At 71.4% G+C, this 26168-nt stretch overlaps 4 protein-coding genes across 13 annotated transcripts; 2 read left to right on the forward strand and 2 right to left on the reverse strand.

The window, feature by feature from the left end:
* Positions 1–34: 34 nt before the first annotated feature.
* Positions 35–18584, reverse strand: RAD9A (RAD9 checkpoint clamp component A). 3 transcript variants are annotated; one of them, XM_035539451.2, is made up of 11 exons: positions 3728–3846; positions 1898–1968; positions 1626–1751; positions 1426–1540; positions 1243–1342; positions 1043–1152; positions 867–973; positions 722–786; positions 550–651; positions 259–472; positions 35–182 (listed from the first exon to the last, which is right to left on the reverse strand). In XM_035539451.2, exons 3-11 carry the CDS (start codon positions 1629–1631, stop codon positions 84–86), a joined length of 918 nt encoding a protein of 305 aa, XP_035395344.1. In that variant the 5' UTR covers positions 1632–1751; positions 1898–1968; positions 3728–3846; the 3' UTR covers positions 35–83. The 3 variants fall into 3 exon arrangements, with proteins under 3 accessions (XP_035395344.1, XP_035395343.1, XP_050566837.1); XM_035539450.2 differs by lacking the exon at positions 3728–3846 and adding an exon at positions 2070–2115; XM_050710880.1 differs by lacking the exons at positions 1898–1968; positions 3728–3846 and adding an exon at positions 18353–18584.
* On the forward strand, positions 4635–14288 carry CLCF1 (cardiotrophin like cytokine factor 1). 2 transcript variants are annotated; one of them, XM_050710881.1, is made up of 3 exons: positions 4635–4747; positions 11693–11859; positions 12929–14288. In XM_050710881.1, exons 1-3 carry the CDS (start codon positions 4732–4734, stop codon positions 13418–13420), a joined length of 675 nt encoding a protein of 224 aa, XP_050566838.1. In that variant the 5' UTR covers positions 4635–4731; the 3' UTR covers positions 13421–14288. The 2 variants fall into 2 exon arrangements, with proteins under 2 accessions (XP_050566838.1, XP_035395347.1); XM_035539454.2 differs by lacking the exon at positions 4635–4747 and adding an exon at positions 5219–5562.
* SSH3 (slingshot protein phosphatase 3) lies at positions 14644–25777 on the reverse strand. 5 transcript variants are annotated; one of them, XM_035539206.2, is made up of 15 exons: positions 25305–25340; positions 25035–25189; positions 24400–24518; positions 24261–24332; positions 24078–24143; positions 23277–23465; positions 23000–23093; positions 22797–22925; positions 22671–22717; positions 22442–22588; positions 21876–22076; positions 21410–21680; positions 15900–16026; positions 15715–15832; positions 14644–15353 (listed from the first exon to the last, which is right to left on the reverse strand). In XM_035539206.2, exons 1-15 carry the CDS (start codon positions 25336–25338, stop codon positions 14951–14953), a joined length of 2172 nt encoding a protein of 723 aa, XP_035395099.2. In that variant the 5' UTR covers positions 25339–25340; the 3' UTR covers positions 14644–14950. The 5 variants fall into 5 exon arrangements, with proteins under 5 accessions (XP_035395099.2, XP_050566834.1, XP_050566833.1 ...); XM_050710877.1 differs by having other exon boundaries at positions 14644–15824; XM_050710876.1 differs by lacking the exon at positions 15715–15832 and having other exon boundaries at positions 15106–15353.
* On the forward strand, positions 18831–20221 carry POLD4 (DNA polymerase delta 4, accessory subunit). 3 transcript variants are annotated; one of them, XR_007708315.1, is made up of 5 exons: positions 18831–18875; positions 19039–19315; positions 19398–19509; positions 19588–19699; positions 19776–20221. XR_007708315.1 is itself a non-coding variant. In XM_050710883.1 (5 exons), the coding sequence occupies exons 2-4, from the start codon at positions 19042–19044 to the stop codon at positions 19610–19612; spliced, it is 411 nt and encodes a 136-aa protein (XP_050566840.1). In that variant the 5' UTR covers positions 18831–18875; positions 19039–19041; the 3' UTR covers positions 19613–19652; positions 19983–20221. The 3 variants fall into 3 exon arrangements, 2 of the variants coding, with proteins under 2 accessions (XP_050566840.1, XP_050566839.1); XM_050710883.1 differs by having other exon boundaries at positions 19588–19652; positions 19983–20221; XM_050710882.1 differs by having other exon boundaries at positions 19588–20221.
* Positions 25778–26168: the final 391 nt, after the last annotated feature.

Below are 26168 nucleotides of genomic sequence, written 5' to 3' on the forward strand. Positions count from 1 at the left end.
CGGGGGAGCACAACCTGCGTGCCCAGGCAGTGCCAGCTGCCGCAGCAGGGCCCCAGGGCTGGTGCCAGGGGGCACCGGGGGTCTCAGCACTCGCCATCGCTGTCCTCTGCCAGCACCTCCTGGCTGGGGGCCGGGCTGGGCCCCCCCGATGCCATCACCGAGCCGAAAAACAGCGAGCGGAACTGGGGGGGAGAGACGGGTGTCAGGGGGGAGTGCGCCCATCCCCTGCCCCCCAACACATCCGTGCCCGTCCCCCACCTTCTTGTGAGGGGGCGTCCCTGGCACAGCTCCATCCTCCTCGTCCTCCTCCTCCTCCTGAGGGTCGCTTTCTATGGGACGAGGGGTGCGCAGGGGGAAGGTGGGGCTGGGGGGTGCCCCCGAGTCCTCCCCGTAGCTGCCGGTTTCCATGGCAACCATGTAGGACTCGAGGTCATCAGCGAAGTCATCAGATGGGGCAGGCGCGTGGGAGATGCTGCATGGGGAGACGGCGAGTCAGCGGGGGTGGCGTGGGGGCCGTTCACTCTGGTCCCTACTGGTGGCAGCGGTTACCCGTTGGCTGCGGGGGGCTGGGAGCTGCTCTCGGGGTCCAGGAGGGTGGCCAGGACCAGGTGTGCCTCCATCAGGGGGTCTTCCAGGGTGAAGATCGCCGGCCTGGGGGCACAGAGGGCCTAAGCACAGGGGGGTCAGGCAAGCACGGGGTGGCCAGGGCGGCTGCTCCTACCTGCCGGGCGCGTCGTAGTGGATGGTGAGGGGCAAGTTGGAGGCCTCGGCGAAAGTCAGGAGTCCCTGGGCAGAGACGAGACAGCGTGAGAGCTGAGCGGGTGAGGGGGGAGGACGTTTGGGGGCGGCCCCCGGGTCACGCTCACCCGAAATTCCTTGAGGCAGAAGGTGATGCGGGAGTCCGGGACTACAGCCGCCGCCTGGAACTCGTCCGGGGCCAGCCACAGCTCCGTCACCATCGCCTTGCCCAGGTCTGCGGGGAGGCCGTCAGGGGCAGGGGGCGGGAAGGCACCTCCCCGTCAGCCCCCGGCCCCCAGCTCACCGGCCTCGTCCTCCACGTAGCTGCGGAGGCTGATCCTGCCCCCGGGGCCGGCCCCCAGCGTCACCTCCGCCAGCGTCTGCGGGAAGTGGACCACAGCCTCCGCCAGCACCCTGCGGCACGGGGCGGGAGGGGGCTCAGCACCTCGTGTCCCCCCCCCCCCCCCACCGCCTCGTATCCCCGCAGCCCCCCGGTGCTCTCACCGTGCCGGGGCGCAGAGGGTGCTGGCGCAGCGCTGCGTGTCGAAGACGGCCTGCAGCCGCTCGCACTCCTGGAAGGCCAGGTTGTGGGTCCGGGTGATGCCTGGGGGGGGGGGGTTGAACGGCGGCTCAGCGGGGCCGGTGCGGCCCCCCCCCACCCCCCCACCCACCCGGTGCCCCACTCACCGTACTTGCAGTGCAGCTGCACCACCAGGCGGCTGGCACGGGGCCGCAGCAGCACCAGGCACCGCTCCACCGTCTTCTCCAGCGCGGGCAGCGAGCGGAAGACGCCGAGGAAAGACTGGGGCGGGGGGGCAGAGCGCGGCCGTCAGCCCCCGGCCGCACCGGGGGTACCGGGGGGGTACCGGGGGGGGGGGTTGGCTCACCTTCATGTGCACCTTGCAGCGCGGGGGCGCGGCGGGGGGCCCGGGCTGGTACAGCTGGAAGAAGAGGGGCGCCAGGAGGAAGGAGGCGAAGGCAGAGCGCGAGGCGCTGGCGGCCCGCAGGGACAGCTGGGGGGGGGGGGCACGGGGGCGGCACCGGGCCGTCAGCGGGCGGGCCTGCACCGGGACGGGGACGGGGCCGGGGGGGTGCTCGGGGCTCCCCCCGCCCCTTCCCAGCCCCGGTACGGCCCCCGTCCCGGTGCGCAGCCCCGTACCCCGCTGCCGGTGGGCTCCAGGTACAGCTCGTCCCCGATGCGCGACAGCGCGTGCACGGCGCGGCCCAGGGCTGCGGGAGCGGGGCGGTGAGGGGGGGGGGGGGGGGGGGCCGCCGCCGACACCCCCCCCTCTGCCCCCCGGTGCCGGTGCCGGTGCCGGTCCCGGGCTCACCTCTGACGTTGCTACCGGCGATGACGCACTTCATGGCGGGGGGGCTGCCGGGCCCCGCCCCCCGCCCCGCCCCCCCCACCTGCCGGGCCCTCTCCCCCCGCCCGCGCGGCCCCGCCGCTCCCTCCCGCCGCGCCGCCGCCGCCACCGGCCCCGCTCCCGCCCGCCGCCGCCTTCCCATTGGACGCCAGCCCGTCTCCGCCCCTCCCCCGCGGCCGCCCGATTGGCTGGCGCGGCTGAGTGACGGCTGCTGCGGCGCTCCGCGAGCCGCGTCCCTTCACGTGACCGAGGGCGGGCCCTTCGCCCGTCTCCCTCCGCTCCGCCCCCGCTCCTCAGCGGCCCGCGAAGGGGCGGGCCCTGCCCGGCCGGCCGGCACGCTATTGGACGCCGGAGCGCGGGCTGCGCGGCGGATTGGAGGACAGCCGGAGCGACGTGCCGCGCGGCCAATGGGGCCTCGACGAGCAGGGGCGGGGCGACGCCGGCCGCGCTCCCCTCCGCCGGCCCTCGGGCCACCGGCCCCCCGCGCCGCCCGCAGCTCTGCCCCGGGGCCGGGCCCGGCGGGAGCCTGCCCCGCGCGGGGTGCTCGGCTCCGGGGCGCGGGGCAGCCCCCGCTCCCCCCGCTTCCCCCGCTGCCCGGTGCGGCCCCGGCGGTGTGCTGGGGGCTGCGGGGGCCGGCGGGCTGCCCCGCCGCAAAGGTCGGCAGTGGGAGGCGGCGGGGGCGCTGCCGGTGACGCAGCCCCGGGCAGGGGCAAGGCCTCGCCCACGCCGCCGGGTCTCGGCCCCGGGTGGACCTGGGGGGGGGGGGGGGGGGGGGGGGGCTGGGCTGCGGCTCCCCGGGGCGAGCGGGGCGGGGCCCGGCACGTGGCCCCCGAAATAGGGACCCCAGAAGAGGGGCCCCCGCCCGCCCGTCCCCTCCCCGGGGGAGCCGCGGGGTCGGCCCGGAGCCGGCCGCCGCTCCCATCAGCCCCGCGGTGCCGCCGGCAGCCCCCGGGGACCCGCAGGCGGCTTTTCCCAACCGCCGGGCTCTGCTTGGGGGGGGGGGGGCCGATTGCCGGGGGGGAAACCGGACACCCTGCCCGCGGCAGGGGGAGTGGAGCGCACGGGGAGGCCGGCCCCGCGCTGGCGGCTGGGGGGAGGCGGGGGACCCCCCCCCCCCGGCGCTGCGGGGAGCCGGGCACAGCCCCCCGGACCCCCCTAGCGACAGGGCTGGGGCAGCACCGCCGCCTCCCCCCCTACCCCCCCCCCGGCCCGGCAGCCCTGGGCAGTGCCCGGCGGCCCCCTCACCCCAAGCAGCTTCGCTCCCCGTGCTGCCCCGCCGGGGGTGCTGAGCGCTCAGCCGCGTGTCGGTGCCACACGTTGCTCTGTCCGAGCCCAGGGCGGGCAGGTTTGGGGTGGGGGCGTCCCTGCGTTCAGGGCTGGGGTGGTCTTGGCGTGCCACGGGGATGCGGTTGCTCCGTGCCGAGCAGTGGGGAGGCTTCAGGGCGGCGATGAGCCCCAGCAAAGCCACCTTCTGCCTCCCAGCCCTCTCAAGCGCTCCCCAGCTGCCGTGCAGTGCTTTTGTTTTGCACTAAGATTTTGGGGGGAGCCAGCACAGACAAGGCTGCGCCCCTCGTCGCGAGCGAATCCCCCTCTCCCTGCAAAAAAGGGGACACGAGGCTCACCTCTGCCGCCGTTCACTGTGGGCTGTGGGTCGCAAGGGGAAGGGGCTGGCCGTGTGTCCTGGCCGCGTGTCCTGAGCACGCCGGCCACGAATCCCCCCCGGTGGTATAGCTGCCCGGCCGGGCAGACCAGGAGGGCTTTGCACCGTGCTCGGCCCCGAGGGTCCAGCCCAGCGCCCCCGGCCCGCTGACGGGGACGGCAGCCTCCATTTCCAGAGGGCTGGCGGGCACCGGAGCGGGGTCCCTCCTCTCGGGGCAGGTTGATCGCAGACGAGCCGGCTGTCAGCAGCCTCGCGCCCTGCCCGAGCAGCCGCTCTCGGGGCCGGGAGGAGAGGGCTGCGCAGGGCGAGGGCGGCGGGGGACTGGGGCCGGTACCCGGGGGACTGGGGCCGGTACCCGGGGCGCGGGGCCGGGGCCCACCGGGCACGGGCGGCAGAACGGCAGCGATGCGCACCGGGAGCTCCGCCGGGAGCCGGTGGGGGGGGGGGGGACCGGAGCCCCGACGGCGCCGGGCCGGGCGATGCCGCGGCCGCGCTGCCGCCGCCGGGGGCTCGGTCACCTGCCGCGGCCCCGGGGCAGCGCCGAGAGGTCCCGTCGGAAGAGAACGGCGCGGGGCGGGAGGCGGCCGGGCCGGGGCCGGGGCCGGGGCCGGGGCCGGGGCGGCGGGGCCATCCGCCGTCCCTCCGGCCGGCCGGCCGTGCCGCCCCCCGCCCCGCACCGGCCGCCCTTCCCCGCCGCTCTGTCTGTGTGTCTGTCTGCCTGCCTGTCTGTCTGCCTGCGCCGCCTCTCTCCGCCTCTCGCTCCCCCTTGCCCCGCGGCGGGGCGGCAGCCTGGCACCCCACGCCCCCCACGCCCCCCGCGCCCCCTCGCCCCTCGCCCCTCTCCCCTCGCTGCCCTCCCCGCGGGGAGCGGGGCCGCCAAATGGGAGCTCCCAGCCCGGCCCCGGCGCAGCAGCGCGGCCGCCCCGCAGCCCCCCTGCGGCCAGGACCCCCCGGGCCGCCGCCCCCATGGATTTCCGAGCAGGTAGGAAGGAGCCCCCCGCCCGCCGCCCCGTCCCGCTCCCCGGCTACTAACAAAGGGCGAGCGGCAGCCAGGGCCCCCCCGGGAAGGGGGGAAGAAGGGGAGGGGGGCGCGAGGAAGGGGGCATTCCCCCCCCTTCCCCCCTTTCTCCGGTCCCCCCCCCCGGTTCTGGTCTCCGTCCGCTGCCCCGCGCGCGGCGCCCGGTCCGGCCACAGCCTCCCCAGCGCGGCCGCGGAGCCCGGGGGGAGCCCGGGGGAGAGGGAGGGGAATGAATGGAGCCCGCTCTTGTGTACAATTGCATCAAATACATTCTTGAAAGCAACCTGGTTCTGCTTAACACTTGAATTTCGGAAAAAAAAAAAAAAAAAAAAGGAAAAAAAAAAAAAAGGGAGGCAGCAGCTTGGAGAGAGGGTGTATGCGAGCTCGCGTTTTTTTATTCTTGCATTCCTGGACACCAATCAAAAGAGCAAATCAAGGGAGGTGGAAGGGGGAAAGGCAGTGAGCGAGGGAGCCGGAGCGTGGTGCAAACCGTGCACACACTCACACACCAAAAAAACACAGCCCAGACAGCTTCTTCCACCTAACACCCAAGCAAACACAAACCAAAACAAATAGGGAGAGGAGAAAAAAAAAAAAAAAGAAAGCACCCTAGCGAGCGCGAGCGAGTGCGAGCCAGGGCAGAGGAGAGCAGGCAGGCTTCGCCGTCAGCGCGGGGCTCGGGGCTCGGCGCAGCACCAGCCCCACGCCCGGGCTCCTCGCGCCCCCTCCAGCCCCGCGCCCTGACTCTACTATGCTAAATGTGGCCGGGGAGCCCCCAGGTAAGATCGAGGGGCCGGGGGCAGGGGCGGGGGGCTGCTGCGCCTGGCGCGGCTCGCTGTGCCGAGCCGCTGCTGATTTTAATTTGATTTGATTAAAACGTCTGTCTGGCTTTGGGATTGATTTAAGACTTTCCCCCTCTGCCTTTTTTTTTTTTTTTTTTTTCCCTTTCTCTAGTTCCCTCTTTTCCATGCATGTTTGTGATTACCAGGGAGGGAAACGCCGCTTAGCACGGAGAATTAAAACCCAGGACTGACAGAGGGGAGGAAAATGAAAGTCCCTGGGACTCGGGGGGGCAGGAAGAGCTGCTTTTCTCCTGCCCGGGGCTCACTCGTGGGGCAGGCGGCGCGAGTGCAGGCATGTGCTGCAGCCTCTGAGCCCCACTGGGACGTGGCTGACGCTTTTGGGGGTGCTGGGGAAATGCCCCCCTCCGCAGAGGGAACCGGCACGCCGCCACTGCCCTGGGGCTCCGGCCACAGCTGCCGGATGGCTTTGTTACCCCGGCCCTGGCGGCTGGAGCCGCCCCCGGGGCCCTGGGAAGACGGGGGGCTGCCGGCCCCATGGCGCGGAGGGGCTGCGTTGGGGCTGCCTGGCGCAGAAAGGAAGGGGAAAAACGCTGGAAAACAACCCTTAAAAGGTCAAACTGTGGGCGCTGTCGGCCGGGCTCCCGCCTCGCTGGGCGCGGGGCTGGGGACACGAGGCCGGGGCCAGGTTTTGTTCAAGCTCCCGTGGAGCCGGCACGACTCGGGGGAACCAGAAAAGTGGGGCCGGCAGCTGGGGGCTCCAGCTCCTGGCCCCATCGCGCCTCTGAACCCCGTCTCCAGCTCGGTGGAGGTGGCGGGGAGCTGGTGGCACCAGGAGGCTGCCGGCCGCGGCCTGCGGTCAGCCCGCGGCACAGCTCGTGGTGGGTGAGGGAGGGAGGGGGATGCCGAGGGCCGGCCACCGCTCCGCTCCCCGTTTGAGGCCGTCCGTGGCCCGGTGGTGTCCCGGGGATGGGGCTCAGGGATGCCGGGCTCCCACCAGGAACCGGTGTCCCTGCGCCTCGTTAGCAGGCTGCGCGAGGGCACGGTCCCCGCGCACATCTGGGCTGCATTAGCCCCAGCCTGCGAGCAGCCTCTGAAGGGAAATGCAGAGGGCTCTGCTTACAGGGCTGCGCCGGGGGAAGATTTATGCCCTGCTAAGTGGCACATTTCGCCATAAATCACCCCCTTCCCTGCGCCCACCTGCCCTGCTGCCGGGAGCTGCCTCCTCCTGGGCTGGGGGGGCTCATCCTGGCTCTGTGGCCCCTTGTGTGCCCGCCAGGTGCCCACACAAAGATCCCAGCAGGCACACGCAGGGATGCGTTTGCACCCACCTGCCCTCACCAGCGTAGATGGGACGTCTGGGTGGCCAGCCTTCCCACTTGTGCCATAGCAGCGCCATGGGTCTGGGTGGCCCGCAGACGACGAGCCCGCGCCTGGTGCTGCCGGGGCACCGGGGTGTGCAGTGCTGCCTCAGCACGTGAGGCTTCCCAGGGCACAGCCATCCCCACCGCGCCTGCCAAGCGGAGCGGCTGCTCCCCTGCAAACCCGCCAGCAGCGTGGCACGGAGCGGCCGGAGGGAGATGGCAGCAGTGGTGGCAGGTTGGGGGCTGACGGCACCCATGGCACGGGGCTCGGTGCTGCCATGCGGGCTGGCACCGGGAGCCCCAGCTGGCCCCACACCCCCAGTCCCCCCCTGTGCTGGGAGCTGCCGCTCCCCTCCCGGGCTCGGCCCCCAGCTTGCCGTTTCCGCTCCAGGCCGGAGAGGGGCCAGGCTGCCTTTGGCGCTGGGCTGTCCCTGGCTCCGCCGCCGCTCCCATAAAAGCTCCCTCGGCTCTTTGTGCTGTGGCTGCAGGCACAGCCGCCTTGGCCCTCGGCACCACAGGGGACGCGGGTTGGGGTGCCTGGTGTGGGAGGGATTTTTGGCACTGTCAGCCCTGTGCCAGGAGTGCCGGATGGGTCTGCGAGCACCCGTGGTGGGTGCAGCGAGGAAGGGGCACCGGGGAGGCTGTGCCGTTGGGTCCCGCTGGCGTGCGTGGCGGTGCACGGCGGTGCGTGCCGGACAGGCGCTGCGGGTGCCCTCAGGCAGCGCCACGCAGGGCTGGCCCTTGGTGCGGGGTCTGGTTGGGATTAGGGGCCTGCGCCCCTGTCTCCGGTTGAGGGGGGGGCTTCCATCGTGCCGCTGGCTGGAGCCGGATGGGAAATCCAGGCCCAGCTAATTACGGCCTCGCTGGAGTCTCCCGTGCACGGATGCATTTATAAACACACGGAGGAGACAGGATGTAAACACTCAGTGCGGGCTGCAAGCTCATGCATGGCCGGAGGGGCGTGGGGCTGGGCTCCCCCCGCGTGCTCCCCCGATGCCCCTGGGGATGTGGCTTTGCTCTCAGGGACCTGCACAGGGCACAGCAGGGCAGGCACGCTGCAACTCCTCCTCCCGGCCAGGCCTGTGGTAGGTCTGGGGGATCCCCACTGCTCCCCGCTGCCTCCCACTGCCGTATCTGGGGGCAGTCACGGCACTTTGGGTGCAGGAAATATCAGCCACAGTGCCTGTGCGTCCCTCCCGTCAGTGCTCGGGGACCACAGGACCCAACGTCCAGGTGTGGGCAGCAGGCGTCCTCACGCCAGGGCCACGGGGCTGCTGTCAGCGTTAAAGTCCCGCAGCCCCGGGGACACGAGGTGTCCATCCCGGCCCATCCTGCGTGCAGCATCTCCCGGCCGGCTCCCCGCAAGTGGCTGGCGGCGGCTGCCACGTTGTGCAAGAGCCCGTCCGTGAGGGCGCGCGGGGAGAGCCGGGGTCGGGGCAGCCGGGGCCGCTGCTATTGTCTGCTCCGTCATCGCTCGCGGGCTTCACGCTGCTCCCCGCTCCTCAATGGCGCGCTCACGCTGGCTGCCGCAGGACGTCCCGGCTCTGTTCCCGCCCCGCAGCCGGGCAAGCGCCGCGGAGGGGCCGCGCTCCCAGCGGTGCCGGGCTCCGCCGTCCCCTGGCCGCCAGCCCATCAGATACGGCAGCTCCCGCCGCCGCCTCACCGCGCTCGGGGCTCTGGGCTCCGCGGTGCGAGGGGCCGGCAGGGCGGGGGTCCCCTCTTCCCCAAGCCCCCGAGCCGCTTTGCTCAACACTTTCGGGAAAAAGCGGCGCTGGCAGCTTGCGGTCACGCCTGACCCCGGCAGCTCGCTGCCCACGGCGTGCCCAGGGAACAGCTCAGCGCCGCACAATGGCAGTGGCGGCTCGCGGGGGGGTCTGCTCGGCAGGGGGGGGCAGCAGGGGCAGGCCCCCCCCCCGGCCTCATCGCAGGGCTGTGGTTCTGCCGCTGTCTCCCTGCTCCGTGCTGTCCCACGCCTCCAAAGCCACGCGGGTGGTGGCCCCGTTGTGACGCACGGGGGCACGGCCGGGCGAGCTGTCCCGGGGCACTGCTGTCGGCCCCCTCGGTGCCCACAGATCCCCACCCATGTGCTGGGGCAGTGACGGGAGGGGGTGCTGCTGGCCGCTGCTCTGGGGGGGGTCAGCTCCCGTGGCCCTAGCTCTCCACCTGCCCGTGGGGCCGGCCCCGCAGCCGCTCCGTGCTTTGCTTACGTGGGCCGGGAGCATCCTGGCCCCACTCCAGGGCCGGTTTTGAAACCCTCGGGCTCTTCCTCTCGACGTCACTGGGATCCAGCTGTGCCGGCCCCGCTCGCCGCCTGCCCCCCCCTCCCTGCCGGGCCCGGGACTGCGTGGCTGCTGCCTGTGCCGGTGCTGAGCCATTTTCCATCCAGTCCTGAGCCGTCGTGGCCAAGGCGGGTGAGGGAGAGTGGCTGCACCGTGCTGGGCTTCCCGCTGCAGTCGCTCCCAGCTGCCACACGGCCAGGTCAGTGCCACCGCTGTGATGCCGCCACGGCCAAGCATCCCAGCCACCACCCAGCCCCGGACATCCACATCCACCAGGCGCTTCCTGGTGCCCTCCTTCATCCTCGTCCTCATCTTCACGCTCCTCCAGCCCCGCACCCCAGCTGCCTGCCTGGGAGCTGCCGGCTGCTCCGTCCTCGTCCCCGTTCCCCCCCCCGCGCCCCCATCCTGGCCCCCCCAGCTCTGTTTGCCTTGGCCGCAGCAGGGCTGGGGACGGGTGTAAATCCCACTCTGGAAACCCGAGCTGGTGGCGGGTGAGGGTCCCGCCGGCCCCGCTGCGCAGTGCGGGGCTGCGAGCGCCTGTGCCGGGCTCGGCCACGGTGGGGCCGGGCCAAAGCAAACACCCGGGGGCGGGTGAGTCACCGCCATGCGGCCCCCCCCCCCCCGCCGCCCTCGGCCCACGCTCGCACGCACACTTGCACGCATGCAGCGGGACCGCGGTGCGCCCCCCACGTTCACCATGCCGGGACCCATGGGCTCGGCCGTGCACGAGCGGCTCCGCGTGCTCCCTACGTCACGGCTGCGATCTGGGGCACGCGGCGCCCGTGAGGTCACCGGCACGTGCAAGGGTGTGCTCGGGGGCTGACATCAGTGCGCAGCGTCACGCACGTGCGCAGCATGTCACACACCTTCACGGTGGATCTCACGTGTGCAATGTGCCACACATGTGCACGGTGGATCTTGTGCTTGCGTGGTGCATCAAGCTTGCGCGGTGCACGGCACTCCTTCGTGGCGCGCGGCACGTCTTCATGTTGTATGCCACGTCTGTACCATGCCCGTCACATGCCTGCACGGAGTGCCACAACTGCATGGTGTGCATCGCACGGCTGCACGGTGCCTCGTGCATGCAGGAGCTTTGCACAACGGCACCTGTGCAGGGCGCATTGCACACCCGCAGGGTGCTGTGCATCACCAGGAGACGGCATCCCACAGCTGGTGGGCGCAGCCGGGCCGGGCGCCACGCGCAGGGACTGGCGCAGCCGCAGCCAGGGCGTCCCCACGGGCCCGCGTGCGTCAGCGGAGCTTGGCTGCTCCTGGCTTTCCAAACCTCCCGGCAGCATTTGACGGGGAGTGGTGACGTGTGAGGGCACCGCAGGGCTCCCCGCCGCCCTCGCCTCCCTGGGGGGGCCGCCAGGGGCTGCCCGTGCCGGGCAGGGCTGGGAGCAGGGCCGTGCCGTGCGGAGCCGTGCCGCGGCGTGCCGGCAGTGGGTTGTCCCCGCGGAGGAGGTGCCGGGAAGCGCGGCAGGGTGCGCAGCGAGGTGCCAGTTGGACGGAGCCTCCTGGAAGCGGCCGCGACCTCTCGGTGAGCGGGGCTGGCTTTCGTAACCCGCCCTGACGTCAGGGCGCTGGCGTGGCCCGGCCGGCGGTTTCCGGCAGAGGCCTCGGCAAAGGTTGCCCCGCGCCCCAGCCGCCCTGCGGGGTCCTGCCCCTGACCCCTGCCCGGCCCCAGGCTCCCAGCAGGGCAGGGCCAGATGGGATGGGAATGGGGACAGGGACGGGGACGGGGACGGGGACAGGCACAGGGATGTGGATGTACTGCTGCAGTCCCGCAGGGTGCCCAACGTGCTGTGATTAGGAAGGCAACCAAGCCCGCTCCGGCATTGGTGGTAGGTGACTCGGCGTTCCCAAATATAACCCGGGCGTCCCGGCGGGAGTGCAGCAAGCAGCGCTTGCTCGAGACCATATAAAGGATTGTTTCTGCAGTCCGCGGTCGGCAGTGCACAGAGGAGAGGCCGTGCTGGATGGTGGTCCCAGTGGTGCTGGTGGGGACACTGGGGTCCCCAAGGCCCCTGCTGCACCAGTCCGGGCTTCCCATGTGGATGCTGAGCGGCTCCGCTCCATGCCCAGACCTTCCCTGCCTCAGTTTCCCTGTGTGCAGGATGAGGCTGGGGCTGGCGGTGAGCGTGCCAGTGGCACAAGGTCCCTGAGGTAAAAGGGTATCCCTGTCACCGGGTGAGAGGAGGAGGTCTTGGGTGCCGTGGGCAAGCCCGAACCTCTTTGGGAGTGTGTGTGTGTGTGGGGGGGGGGGGGGGCGGTCTGCAGCCCCCCACCCAGGGCAGTGGGGAGTGCAGCAGAGGTCTGGTGGAACCAAGTGGAGCAGCCGCCAGGGCGCTGCCACAGCCCCAACACCCCAGAGCCCATCACACCCCACCAGGGTGCCCTGGGGCTCCCGATTTCCCCACCCCCGTGCCGCAGGGACCCCCCTGAGGCAGCGCCGTGTCTCTGCAGGAGACTCTTGGGGGATCTTTGCCTTCCTGTGTGCTGCGCTCTGCAACCTGCCGGCAGTGCCCGCCCTGAACGGCACGGAGGAGCTGGGCGCCGGCCAGTCCATCCAGAAGACCTACGACCTGACCCGCTACCTGGAGCACCAGCTCCGCACCCTCGCTGGCACCTATGTGAGTAGGGGGCTCCCCCCGCCCCCAGCTTGTCCCTCCCCCCATCTCCCTATTGGCACCACAAGCCTGGGGACCTCCTGCTTTTTTCTGTGTCCCCACCAGCGTGGGGACCCTCCAGCCTCCCCATGGTGCAGCATCGGGACAGGGGTGGGAGTGCACCTGTATGCATGAGGCTGTGGGTCTCCACCCATGCTGGAGGCCAAGGAAATGCCTCATCGGGATGAGGGCAGGGGCCGGGGGAGACGCCCTGTGCCTCTGGCACAGGGCGTCTCCCCCGGCCCCTGCCCTCATCCCAGGTCCAGGCACGGGGCGCGGGCATCTGCACACCCCTGGCTCCCTGCCACCGCCTCTCCCTGCCCGCCGGCAGCACCGGCCCACGTGGAGGTTCCCTGTCTCTGCCCTGACGTGCCCCCGGTGCTGCTGGCGTGGCACAGCTGGAGGTGCCCCGGTGCCACTGCTGTCCCCCCACTGCATGCAAGCTCTGGTTGAGCTCCCTTGGTTGCTTCTGTTGCCTGGATGTGGGGACACGGCGGGTACGGGAGGGGGACATGGAGGCCTGGGATGTGGGGCTCATGGGGAACCGGGGACGTGGAGCTCAGGGACATGATGCACAAGGGGATGTGGAGACTGGGGGAACACGGTGGGCACATCCAGCAGGGAGACACGAACCTGGGATGTCAAGCACATGGGGAACTGGAGACGTGGTGGGCATGGAGCTTGAGGACGTGGTGGGGCATGGAGATCGGGGTAGGGGGACAGGGGAACGTGGTGGGCATGTCCATCTGGGGGACATGGAGATCTAGGCAATCAAGGGCATGGAGACCAGGGATGTGAAGGAGAAGGAGAGGCGGTGGACAGGGGGATGTGGAGACCTGGGATGTGCTGGGAATGTCCAGCTGGGGGACGTGGAGAGTGGTGACATAGTGGGCATGGAGATCAGGGATACGTGGGCAGGAGGATGCAGAGATGTGAGATGTGTTGGGCACGTGGAGCACACAGCAGCTGGGGACACGGGGGACAGTCCCACCTCGGTCCCCCCCCTCCTGACCCTCTCCCTCCCACCTTGCAGCTGAACTACCTGGGCCCCCCCTTCAATGAGCCCGACTTCAACCCCCCGCGGCTGGCGCGCGCCGAGCAGGTGCCCAGCGCCACGGTGGACTTGGACCTGTGGCGGGGGCTGACGGACAACGCGCGGCTGGCAGCCAACTACCGTGCCTACAGCCGCCTGCTCTGCTACCTGCGCGGGCTGGACGGGCAGGCGGGCACCGCCGAGCTGCGCCACCGCCTCGGCCACTTCTGCTCCAGCCTGCAGGGGCTGGTGGTCAGCATCGCTGGCGTCATGTCCTCCCTGGGCTACCCGCTGCCCGCTGGCCCTGCTGGGCCCCCGCTGCCCCCCGGTGCCCCCGCCGCCCCCAATGACTTCCTCAAGAAGATGGACGACTTCTGGCTGCTGAAGGAGCTGCAGACCTGGCTGTGGCGCTCGGCCAAAGACTTCAACCGCCTCAAGAAGAAGGTGCCGCCTGCCGTGGTCACGCTGCGCCTCGAGGCCAGGGGCTTCTGAGACCCCCCCTGCCGCTTTGCCAAGGTGGGGGACGGGGCCCCTCGAGGCCACCCCACGTCCCCACCAACGCCTTGCCGCGCCTTAATGGATGGGGCTTCAGACCCCAAATGCCACCAAAGCCACCCCACGTCCCCACCAACACTACTGTGCCTTAACAGATGGGGATTCTGTCCCAAAGTGCCACCAAGTCCACCCCACGTCCCCACCGTCAGCTCACTGTGCCTTGAGATATGGCGCTTCTGACCCCAAAGTGCCACCAAAGCCACCCCACATATTCATTGTCACCTTACTGTGCCTTAACGGACAGGACTTCTGACCCCAAAGTGCCACCAAATACACCCCACATCCCCACCAACACCACTGTGCCTTAACAGAGGGGCTTCTGTCCCTAAGTGCCACCAAAACAGCCCCACATACCAATCGCCACCCTGCTGTACCTTGACAGGTGGGGATCCTTACCCCAAAGCGTCACCAAAGCCAGCCCGTGTCCCGTCTCCCCCCATCACCACTGTGCCTTAAAGAGCAGGGCTGCTGATCCCTAAGTGCCACCAAAGCCACCCCGCATATTCATCATCACCTCGCTGTGCCTTCAGAGATGGGGATCCCAAACCTAATGTGCTGCCACAGCCACCCCGTGTCCTCAACGTGCCGTGTCCCGAGGGATGGGGCTCTTGGCCCCGCGGGCTGCCTCACACCCCCGTCATTGCCTTGTCCAGGGGCGAGGCACTCAGACACATGGGGCCACCACGCTGCGCCCTCACCCCGCGTGCCTGGGGCATGGGGCTCCTGCCCCGGAGCGCCACCGATGCCACTCACCTCCCCGCCATCACCGCCGGCCCCGTGGGGGCTGCCCCACGCCCCTGGGGCTGGGAGCAGCGGTGTCTTCGCCCTGCCCCACGGCTGCAACGAGCCCCGAGCCCGCGGCACCCCCAGCGCCCTGCCGGCCCCGAGGGACCAAGCCCCCAGCGTAGAAGCCCCGCCCCCAGGAGCAAGAGGCCCCGCCCCCGACGGCAACAAGCCCCGCCCACCAACCCGTGTAGCAAGCCCCTCCTCCCTACAACAGGCCCCGCCCCCCCCGCTGCCCCAAGCCCCGCCCACCCCCCCACGGTTGCCTATCACCCTGGTGGGCGGGGCCAATGCCCTGGGGGCGGGGCTTGGGGCGGGGGCGGGGCCGCGGGGGCGGCTGTCTCGGTGCGTCTATGAGTGTTTATTTATTGGAGATGTTATTTATTAGGGTATTTATTGCAGAAGATCTATTCTTGTATTAACAAATAAAAGCCTTTCTCCAGTGCTGCCGCCGCAGCCCCCCTCAGCCTCCCCCCAGCCCACACCGCACCGGGGGGGGGGGGGCAGGCAAGGAGCCAGCACACGCCATCAGTAGGGACCAGAGTGAACAGGGGGCAGCTGCACCGGAATCCCCCTGGGGTTGTGGTGGTGCATGTGACAGGGAGCTCGCCGGGGGCCAGAATTCGGGTGGAAGCCCCCCCTCCTTGGCCCGGTGGTGACACCCCCATTACGCCCCCCTGGGCACTACTCGGGGGTGCTGAGCAGCATGTAGAGGGTGCCGGGCTGGGGCAGGAAGCCGGTAGCGCGCAGGGCGCGCAGGGAGGGCGTGTTGCAGGGCAGCACGCCGCAGTACACGGGGAAGCCACGGGCGTGCAGCCCCTGGCCCAGCGCGGCCAGCACCAGCCCGCTGAGCCCGCGGCCACGCCAGGCGGGCACGGTGTAGCCGTGGCTCAGGCAGCCCAGGGGGTCCACCAGGCTCCAGGAGAGCGGGCGCCCGCGGGGGTCCAGCACGCAGGCGCTGGGCAGTGCCCGCACCAGCCCCTCTAGGAACCGGCGGCTGCGCCCCGTGCCCCCAAAGCTCCACGTGGCATTGAGCAGTGGGACGTGGGACGGGGACAGCGACGCCAGGCGCAGCCCCGCTGGGATCCTGCAACAGGGTGGGATGGTGGGGGGAAAGGGTCCCCGACGCCCTCAGTGGGGGTGGAGCAGGGACCCCCTCACCCAGTGCCACCTAAGGATGGGGTTGGGGACCCCCGTGCCACCCAGGAACAGGACTGGGGACCAATGGGACACACAGGGATGTGGGGACCACTGTGTCGCTTGGATAGGATCAGGGGCCCCCCTGCCACCCGGGAATGGGACTGGGGACCGATGTGCCACACAGGGATGGGTCTGGGGACCCTGACGTCACCTGGGGATGAGCTCGTCACCCCTCTGCCAGCTGGGGATGTGCCCAGGGACCCTTGTGCCCTCCCAGGGAAGAGCCGAGCCCTCCCCTCCCAACTCACTGCACGCGGGGCCGGGGCGGCTCAGGGCTCAGCATCGCTCGGTACCGGAAAGTCTTCATCCGCAGCCCCTTGGCCACGGCCGCCTCGCACACGGCCTCGTGCACCCCGTCCTGCATCCCTGGGGACAGCCCCGTCAGCCAGGCCAGCGCGGGGGGCGCGGGCGCACGGCTCCCCGTCCTGCTCACCCTGCATCTGGAAGGCTCGGCTCCAGTCCACGGCCTCGGAGCTCCCCAGCACCGCCCGCCAGGCGCCCTCCTCGCGGTAGAACACGGCCAGCTGGTTGGCGTAGAAGTCCCCGGGGTCCGCCTGCTCCTGGGGGCACGGCGGGGACAGTGAGCACCCAGCGCGGCCACCCCGACCCAGTCCCTTTCCCCCCCCCTCCCCAAGGCGCACCTCTGGGCGCAGGCGGGTGAGGACGACGGCGAAATCGGGCCACGAGTCCACCAGCACCTGGTGGGCAGCTGGGTTCCCCCGCGCCACCGTCATCACGGCCCCCAGCGCCTGCAGGACGGGGTCAGCGTGGGGGGGGCCGCGGCGGGGGGTGACGCCACGGGGTGGGCAACGGGGCTGAGCACGGCGATGGGGACACACCCACAGCCCGGTGTCCCCATCGCCGTCGCAGCAAGGGGGGTCCCCAGCTCTGTTGGGGAGGGGGTGGGAGGTGCGGGGGGGGGTCCACCAGTCCTGTCACCGTCACGGCGATGGCACAGGGGTCCCCAGGGCCCGTGTCACCGTCAGTGTGGGAGGGATGAGGGAGGTACGGGGGGGGGTCCTCTGGTCCCGGTCACCGTCACGGCGATGGCACGGGGGTCCCCAGGTGCCCCCCCAGCCCTGTCACCGGCAGAGAGGCAGGCAGGCTCCTCCGCAGGGCGCCCTCCAGGCGCTGCAGCTGCCCGGGGCACGTCAGGATCCGCATGGCTCCGCACCGGGGCAGGCTGCGCCGCCGCCGCTCAGTCCCCGCGGCACCGGGGGGGCACGGGAGGGCACGGGGGGGGCGCCGCCACGTGTCCCGGGCACGCGGGGACGGGCCCTGCCCACCGCCCGCCCCGGGCACGGGGCACTCGCCCGGCCGTGACGGCCGCCCCGGGACCTGCCGGTGTCACCGCCTGCCCGCAGCCCCCGGGTGAGTGCCGCGGGGACCGGGGAGCCCCGGGGGGGCGGCCGGGACCGGGGTGCCCGGGGGTGCCCGGGGGTCCCCATCCGCCCCCCGCTACCGCCGGGTGTCCGGGCAGGGCCATGCTGATCCTGCGGTGCCCGGCCCGGCTGCAGCGCCTGGAGGACGCCCTGCGGAGGAGCCTGCCCCGCGCCCTGCCGGTGAGCGCCCCGCCGCCGCCACCCCCGGCCCGCACCGGGACCCCGCCGACCCCCGCCCCGACCCCCGCGGGCCCCGCGGGCATCCCGCGCCAGCCAATCACGGCCCGGACGGGCTCTGCCCCAGCCAATGGCAGCCCGGCCTGCTTCCAGCCGGCCAATCCCCTCCCGGGTCCGCACCGGCCCCGGCCGGGCCGGTTCCACCTCCCCCACGCCCCCCTGCCCGCCCCGCCCCACGGCCCCGCCCCCCACCGAGGACCTGGCACCAGGCCCGCCCCCTCCGCCTTCACCCCCCGCACCCCGCAGGAGGGCGGCCATCTTAGGTGAGGGCAGGGCGCCCGGGGCAAGCGAGGCCGTGCTGCCCGGGGGGCCCCCGACGGCCGCCCCGTCGCTGACGCCCGCCCCACAGGTGTACGGCGCCGTGCTGAACATCAACCGCGGCAACCCGGGGGACTTCGAGGTCGCAGTAGATGCCTGGCCTGACTTTGGCGCCGTGCTGGCGCGGCGCAGCGGAGAGGTGGCTGGCGGGCGCTCGGGGCGCGGGGCTGTGGCTGTGCCGGGGGGGCTCAGCCCAGCCCTGCCCCACAGGCACCAGTGGACGACTGCTACTGGAACCTGCAGGCGGCCTTCTACTGGGACGTGGGCGCCTACCGGGCCCTGCTGGAGACTCCGGGCTGCCTGCGCTGGGATGCTGCCTTCCACATCTTCGGTGGCTCCAGGGCACCGAGGGGCTGGGGTGGTGGGGACACTGGGAGCCTGGGTCGGGGTGGGAGGGTTGGGACACCAGTTGGTGCTGTAGGCAGGAATGGGTGGGTGCTGATGGGCACTGGGGTGCTGGATGCACTGGGGACGTGAGTTGGGGCACTGCGGGTGTACCAAGGGCAGGGACTGGGTGAGCAGGGTCCCTGGGGAGTGTGCTGGGGGAGGAGAGAGGGGCAGTGGGGGGTCCTTGGGGATGCTGGGGGGTACAGTCAGAAGGCACAGGGACAGGGAGGCAACCTGCTGCTGCCGCCCACCAGGGCTGCAGGACGGGTTGGCCACAGTGTCCCAGGACATTGCAGCAGCCAAGGGCGTAGAGCTGGAGGTGTCTGAGTACTACACATACCTGCACCCTGACCCCAGCACCCTACCCGAGCCACAGTGAGCACCATCCCCATCCCGTCCGTGTCCCAATCCCTGTCCCGTCTCCGTCCCGCCACCGCCCACGTCCCGTCCCTCTCCCCGCAGGCTGGACCCCGACGTGCGGGTGGGCACGCTGAGCCCGGCCCACGCGGAGCTGCTGGACGCGACGTGGGCGTATGGGGGGAATGCGCGGAGCCGGCGGTACCTGGGGGAGCTGCTGGAGCGCTTCCCCAGCCTGTGCCTGCTGGACCGGGCCGGCGAGCCGCTCTGCTGGACGCTGACCGACGGCTTCGCGGCGGGGGGCGCACGGCTTCACCCTGCCCTCCCAGCGCCGCCGCGGCCTCATGCGGGCGCTGACCGTCCTGGCCGCCCGCCGGGCGCTGGCCCGAGGCTTCCCCGCCTACGGGCACACGGCCACGGGCAACGGCGCCATGCAGCGGCTGCAGGAGGCGCTGGGGGCACCGCCGCCTGCCCGGGCTGTGCCGCTTCGTCCTGCACAACCCCGCCCTGGCGCGGGCCGCGCCCTGACCCCCCCGCCCCGGTCCGTCCGTCCCCCCCCCGGGGAAAAAACACACGCAGGAAAAATAAAAACAGAAATAAAGCCGCAACGCCCCAACACCCGCGGGGCCGGGGCCGGCCCTCCGGGGACCGTGTCGGCGCCGGGGGGGGCACAAACAGGCGCCCTTCCGGGGGGGGCGGGAGAGGCAGAGCGGCGGGGAACGCGCGGGGTGAGTCACGGCGGGGGGGGCGGCACCGGGACACCGGGGGGGGAGGGGGGGAACACCGGGGTTGTGCGACGGCGGCCGGGGGCAGCGGTGGGGGAGAGGGGACAGCGCGGGGGGGGGGCGGCGCCGTGCCGTGCCGTGCCGTGCCGCAGCCGCCCGTCCGCAGGCCATGGAGCGCACCGGGCTCATCACCGACTCCTTCCCACGGCGGCACCGGCGGCCGGGGCGCGCCGAGAGCAAGGACGGCTCCGCGGCGCGGCGGGGGGAGCGCGGCAAGGGGCGGGGGCGGCGGGCGGGGCCCGCTGTCGTTCCGCCCCCCCGCCCCCCGCCCTTACCCACGCAGGAGGCCGCCCAGGAGCCCCCGTCGCCCCCCCGGCCCCCCCCGGATCTCCTGGACATGCTGCGGCGCTTCGACCTGGCCTGGGAGTACGGCCCCTGCACGGGTGAGCGCCCCCCGAGCCCCCCTCCCAAGGCCGCCCAGCGACCCCCCCAATTCATAACGCCCCCCCCCGTGTTCCCCCACAGGCATCACCCGCCTGCAGCGCTGGGAGCGGGCGCAAGCACTGGGACTGAGCCCCCCGTTCCCAGTCCGCGATGCCCTCCTGGAGCACTGCGATGACCCCGCAGTCACCTACAGGTGTGTATGGGACCGGGGTGGGCTTGGGGGGACAGCAGGGACCAGGGGCTGCTCACTGACCCTGTTCTATCCCCCCAGCCTCTGGCATGAGTACGGGCTCTGAGCCAGCGGAGGGACGTGGAGTAAAGGCTGGCGTGGATGAGGTGGCTGCAGCGTGGCGTGTGCGCTGGGGGAAGCGAGCCGAGAGGCTGTGCGGGCACAGAGCTTGATGCCAGCACCGGGGTCCTGCGGCATGACACCCGGTGGCATCGTGCCGCAGGACCCCGGTGCTGGCTAGCCTCCCCTGCCCTGTGTGGGGATGATGGCAGTGGCGATGCAAGGCGCCTGGTAGCAAGGATGAGAGCTCAAGGGGGAACGGGGATGGGAGGTAGAGGGGTGCTGGCAGGGGGCTTGCAGGTGAGAAGAGGGACAGTGGGGGGGAAGAAGGACAGCTAAGGAGGAGAAGGGATGCAGGCAGAGGTGTCCCTTCCTAGGTGACCATACCGCGCATCCCCCATAGAGCTGAGGTGACCAGGGTAGTGGCAATGCCAGAAACATTTGGATGGGGCCATTTGGACGGCCCACGGGAGCCTGCATCGCGTCTGCCTCCCAGAGGCATTGGGGGGGGGGGGGTTAGTCCTGTGGGATTCATTTGATTATTAGTAGTTTCGCTGTTTAATAGCGTGCAGAATTGTGTAAGCACAAATTAATAAAAGAGTGAGTTTGTTAATTATTTAGGCTATCGGTTACTTAATTTATTGGCTTCCTGGCAGGCCGTTGGCACACCACCGAAGCGTGTCGGCTACGTGCCAGTGGAGCGGTGCAGCCAGCCGCCGTGAGACCCAGGCCCAGCCCCGTGCCCTTCAGCCTGCCTCGTCCCGCTGTGGGGGCTCCAGGCAGCTCTCTGCGTGCGGGGCCCCGCGGGGGCGGGCGGGGGGCGCCTTCCCCACCGGGCCGGCCCCCGGTTCCTACAGACTGCAGTCTTCACACCCACCCCCCGCCCCGGCCTCGCACAAGATGGCGCCGCAGCCGCCCTCTGCCTGGACCGCATTTCCCATGAGGCCCGCGGGCGGAGGAGCCGGGCGGGCGCGGCAGCAGCGCGCAAAGCCTGCCGGGAGTTGTAGTGCGCGGCTCCTCCCCCCCCAAGCTGCCCCGGCCCCCGGGGACATGGGGTACCCCTCCTACTGCTGGCAGCACTGGCGTTACCCCACACCTCCCTCACGGGAGCCCCACGCCTGTCTCCACCGACCTCAGCCCCTCATTGCGAGCCCCCCTGGCAGAGGCAGGGTCCCCACACCAGCGACGTGCATTACGTGCTTTATTGTCAGGCTGGTGCCGTGCTGGTGCAGGGGGCCGGCGTGGCAAGGTGTGGGCCGGGGGCTGTATCACCCCCCAGGGGTGCAGCAGGGCCCCGGGCAGGGGGGTGAGGCAGTGCTACCCCATGCCCCGCAGCGCAGGCTGGGGGGGGCAGCAGGCCCCCACCCTGCCCCATCCCCTGGTGCCATTGCAGGGGGCCTGCCCCTTGTCCTCCTCCCCGCTGGGGCTAGGGGGCAAGGGGTGAGGTGGGGTCAAGGGCAGTGTCGCAGCCGGAGGCAGGTGGGCTGTGGTCTTCTGCGCAGGCTGGGCCTCCATCCACACTGGCCTGGCGCACTACGCGCCGGGGCCGGGAGCTGGGCCGTGCCCCTGGGGGTGACCCCCCTGGACCCCCCGGGTCCCCCGGCACCTCTGTGGCTTCAAACACCTGCGGGAAGCAGGAGGGGCTTCCAGACAAAGCTGCTTTGCCACATGGCCCCCAGCATCCCCAGCCCAGCACCATGTACCCGCGCCCCCACCATGGTCAGCGTCCCACCGGCCACGCTCTCTGCCACAGCCTCACCCTGTCCACGAACCTCCCCCCGGTGCCCCCTGCCCTGGCACTCACCTCCCCACCAAGGGGCTCCTCCAGCAGCTCGTGGGGCTGTGGGGACTCCATCAGGCTGATGCTCCGCATGACGGCACAGAGGGAGATGCGGGGGCGCTGGGGTGCCCCCGACAGCCCCGGCCCCGCCGGGTGCCTGCTCGCCTCCTCGGGAGGCTGCGGGGATGGGGCTCGGAGCTTGGGCAGGGCACCCTCGTCCCCTGGTGCAGCCTCCTCCAGCTCAGGCTGGGACACGCGCTCTGCCGCCCGGGGCTCCCAGAGGACGCTGTGCCGGCTGCCACGGGAGCACCCGCGGTCACCCGCTGCCCTGGCCCCGTCCCCTGCCAGTGAGGGCGGGGCTCCCAAAGACCAGAGGGGCGTGGCCTCATCTGGCCCCACCCACAGCAACTGCTGGGGGGCGTGATCACAGCATGCACCACCCACGGGGCGTGGCCTCGATAACCCCGCCCACTCCGCTCGCCCCGCCCACCTGGCGCTCAGGATGCCCTGGTAGAAGTCGAGCTGGCGCATGAAGCCGGGGTTGGGCAGGACGCCGGGGCGGCAGCGCCGGACGTGCCGCAGTGCCCGCTCCAGGGGCCACCCGAACTCCTTCATGGCGTAGGCCAGCACCGTGGCTGCCGAGCGGCTCAGCCCCATGCGGCAGTGCACCAGCGCCCGGCCCCCGCGGGCCCTGCGGCAGCCTCACTGCGACACAGCTCCTGGCGCCCCTGGGGACCCAAGCGTCCCCAGGGACCCCAGGACCCTCAGCTGCCCAGTGCCACCCATGGCCCCAGTGCTTCCCTGCCCCATGGTTCCACGTGTCCCCAAGGACCCCTTGTCCCTAACGCCCCCAGTGTCCACAGAGACCCAGTGACCCAGAGTCCCTCACCTTCCAGCATCCCCCAGGGCCCCCAGCACGTCAGCCATCAAGATGCCCCCTCCCTGCGCCCCTCTGCCTCCCCAGTCCTGCCCTAGTACCCCCACTGAGCCCCCCACGCTCCATGCCCTGGTGACCCCTGCTCCACCACATCCCCGGCACACCCTGTCCCCACTGACTTGACATCGGAGAGGAAGAGGAAGGTATCGTTCCAGTGGGGCAGGAGCTCAGCCGCCTCCTCGTCGTACACCCGCACGTTCATGTAGGTGAACAGTGCCGGGAAGAAGTTGTCGATCTCCCGTGCCACATTCAGGATGTGGGTGATGCTGCAGAGTGCAGGCAGGGAGGATCGGGGCCATGCCTCCACTGCCCCCATGCCTGCCCTGCTACGGATGGCCCCTCGCGCACCGGTTCTGCTGCAGCTCCTCCAGGTTGGCAGCATTCCACTCGGAGCCCTGTGCCAGCGGTGATGGTTGAGGACAGCCACTCCTGCGCCCCACCCGTGCCCTGCCCGCACCCTGCCCCGCTGCCCACCAGGTAGAGGTGCGGGAAGATGCAGGAGGGCCGGTCCATCTGCGCCAGCACCAGCAGCATCTCGTTGTCGATGAAGTCCTTGTGCTGGGCCAGGCTGCGCCCCGTGCGCCGCTCCAGCTCCGTCCGCACCTGGCACCGCGGGGGTGAGGGATGCGGACGGGACCCCCCCCGTGCCCCGTCCCGCCCCCGGCCCCAGCACCCACCTCCTTGGAGGTGACGCTCTCCAGGTCAGCGGAGGCCAGGACGTCGCGCAGCAGCGCCCGCACCGCCTGCTCCGTCAGCTCCGGCACCGCCGGCCTGGCACCGCCGCAGCACCTCAGCACGTGCCCCAACCCCTCTCCCAAGCCCCGCCCATTTCCGTCAAGCCCCGCCCCGATACTCAGACCCCGCCCCGCAGCCCCTCCCCCACAAGCCCCGCCCCCTCCCACAAGCCCCGCCCCCAGCCCTATCCCAGGGGGACAGCACAGGGCCCGGGCTTACCCCGGGGGCTGGGGGGAGCCGGGGCGCACGGACTCCAGGTCAGCCATGGCCAGCCACTCGTTGAGGCAGCTCTGCTCCGAGCTCAGCGCAGCCGTGTAGTCCCGGGCCCAGAGCAGCGCAGGGCCCCCGGGGATGTGCCCCCCGCAGGCCGCCTGCTCGCAGGCTCGGTGCAGCTCCTGCAGCATGGCCCTGCCGCACAGGAGCCTGGCACGTGGCCCCCTCGCCCTGCCCTAACCGCGGCCTCCTCCCAGGACCTCATCTCCCAGCCCCACACGTCCCCGGTCATGGTGCCTGTGACGTCGCCCCACAGCCCCATGTTCTCTGCCCACGTCCAAAGCCCACTCACACGTCCCCTGCTCACGCCTGTGTCTACAGTGGTGTCCACACCTCCCGTGCCCATGTCCCCAATGCCATAGTGGTGCCCACGTCCCCCACGACATAGTGGTGCTCACATCCCCCGTGCCATAGTGGTGCCCATATCCCCCATGCCCCACATCCCCTGGGCCATAGTGGTGCCCATGTCCCCCATGCCCACGTCCCCTGTGCCATAGTGGTGCCCATGTCCCCCATGCCATAGTGGTGCCCAAGTCCCCCGTGCCATAGTGGTGCCCATGCCTGCCATGCCCACATCCCCTGTGCCATAGTGGTTCCCATGCCTTCCATGCCCACGTCCCCCGTGCCATAGTGGTGCCCACACCTGCCATGCCCATGTTCCCCTTGCCACAGTGGTGCCCACTTCCCTCATGCCCATGGTGATACCCACATCCCCCATGCCACGGTGGTGCCCAGCAGCTGGCTCACCACATGGTCTGGACAGAGATGGGCTTGAAGATTCGTGTCTGTCCCCCAGACATCACGCTGAACCCCCTGAGCACCGCAGGGACACACACGGGTCAGGGTGGTCACCCCTGCCCCACTCCTTCCTGCAGGTTCTGTCCATCCCACCAGTCCCCTCTCCCCCCCTTCCAGGAGGCTCCCCCTTACCCGTCACCATCGAGGAAGACCTGGGTGTCACTCCAGAGGGGCAGCACCATGCCCAGGGTGCAATGGGTGGACCTGGGGTGGGCAGAGGTCAGGGGGGCACGGCTGCCTCTACCCCCCCACGTCTCCCAGCTTCACTCACCCCTCGTGTGGGAAGTCCACACCCAGCAGCACCGTCTGCCCCTCGGCACCTGCCTCCTCCGGCCGCACCACCAGCAGGTACCTCACCCGCTGCGGCCGCACCGACTCTAGCCGCACCGCCTGGGATGGGGGAGGCTGAGGGGAGACCCTGCACCCCCGGGGCAGCACAGCTGCTCTGCCCCCTGCGCCCATGGGGCTGGGGATGACCTGCAAGCACCCTGGGGGCATGCTGGGCCCCAGTGCATCCCCAATCCTGTTGCCATCACCATTGCTGTCTGCATCCCATCACCTCCCCATCCATCCCATCCCAGTCTCGTGCCTGTCCCCTGCCCGTCCCTATTGCCATCCCCATCCTGACCCATCCTCTCCCAGTCCTACCCTATCCACATCCCATCCTCGTTACCATTCTCATTGCCATCCATATCCTGTCCCCATCCCTGCTTCATTCCCATCCTCATCCTCATTTTGTCCCTGTTCCCATCCCATCAGCACCTGCATCCTCATCCCATCCTTGTCCACATCTGCATCCCGGTCTCCATCCTGTCCCCATCCCCTCCTTATCCCCATTATTTCCATGTCACCGTCCCCATCCCGTTCTCGTCCCATCCCACCCCTGGGGAGGTGGCCATGCCCTACCAGACGGATGGCATCCTGGGGACGCAGCAGCTGCATCATGAGCTGGAGGTGCTGCTCCTGCCGCCCCGGGGGCGCAGCTGGGGGGGGCTCAGCCACCAGCGGCTCCTCGGCAGGCAGCAGCAAGGCAGCTCCCTTGGACCATGACGAAACTCTGCCTGGGGCAGCAGGGCTTTGAGCAGGACAGGGGGCAGCAGCGGGGAGGGACAAATGCTGTCCCATGCCCACCCAGTGCCCCAGGCCCCATCCCCTGGCTTGGGGACCCTTTCTCACCGCCTCTGCAGCTAGGCCGCATGCCTGGGCACATTGTCCTCCTGCAAACGTTGGGGGGGGCAGTGCCCCAAGGAGAGCATGAACCATGGGCATGACCATGGGCGCCCTTGGACAGTGACACCCTGCCCCGCCCTCTCTCCCCCCACCCCAGGCATGGGCACAGCAGGGTCCCATGGGGACTGGGGAGTGGTCCCTGGGAGCTGAGACCCCTGGGGAGCCGGAATGGGGGTCCTGACCCAGTCCCCCCTCCCACGCTGGGCGCTGCCCAGGGGGAAGTGCTCACAGGGGCTGTGCACCCCCGATAAGGGCCCAGTCGGTCCCTGTGCGGGGGGGGGCGGGTAGGGGCTGGGAGCTACTGGGACAGACCTGTGCCCAACTAGGGAGGCACTGGGCCAGCCCCCGACTGCGTGGGGGTCACTGGGACAGCCCCTCCAGCCAGCGGGACCGCGCCCGGGCGCCCCCCCGCCGCGCCGCCCCGCCGCGGGCGCTGCGCGGGACGGCGGGGGGCCCGCGCGGGCCGCGCGCGCCCCGCGCGGCCGGCCCCGCCCCCGCGGCCGCGGGCCCCCTCCGGGGGCACGGCGCCGCGTCGGGCGGCGGGGCGCCCCCCCGCCGACGGCCCGCCGCGGGGGGCACGGCGCCCACGCGCGGCGCCGCGCCGGCGCCGCGCGCGCCGCGCGCCCCCCCGCCCGGGCCCGCGCGCCCGCGGCCGGGGCCGCCGCCGCCGGCGCGGGCGGCGGGCCGCGCCGGGCGCGGCGGGCCGCGGGGGTCGCGAGGGCCCGGGCCCCCGCCGCGCCCCGGCCCGCGGCCCGCGGGTGCGGGCGCGGCGCCGGGCGGGCCCTGCCGCCCTCGCGCCTCCTCGCCGCC

Source organism: Cygnus atratus, chromosome 5 (genome assembly GCF_013377495.2).
Source record: "Cygnus atratus isolate AKBS03 ecotype Queensland, Australia chromosome 5, CAtr_DNAZoo_HiC_assembly, whole genome shotgun sequence".
In the NCBI taxonomy this organism is placed as follows: domain Eukaryota; kingdom Metazoa; phylum Chordata; class Aves; order Anseriformes; family Anatidae; genus Cygnus; species Cygnus atratus.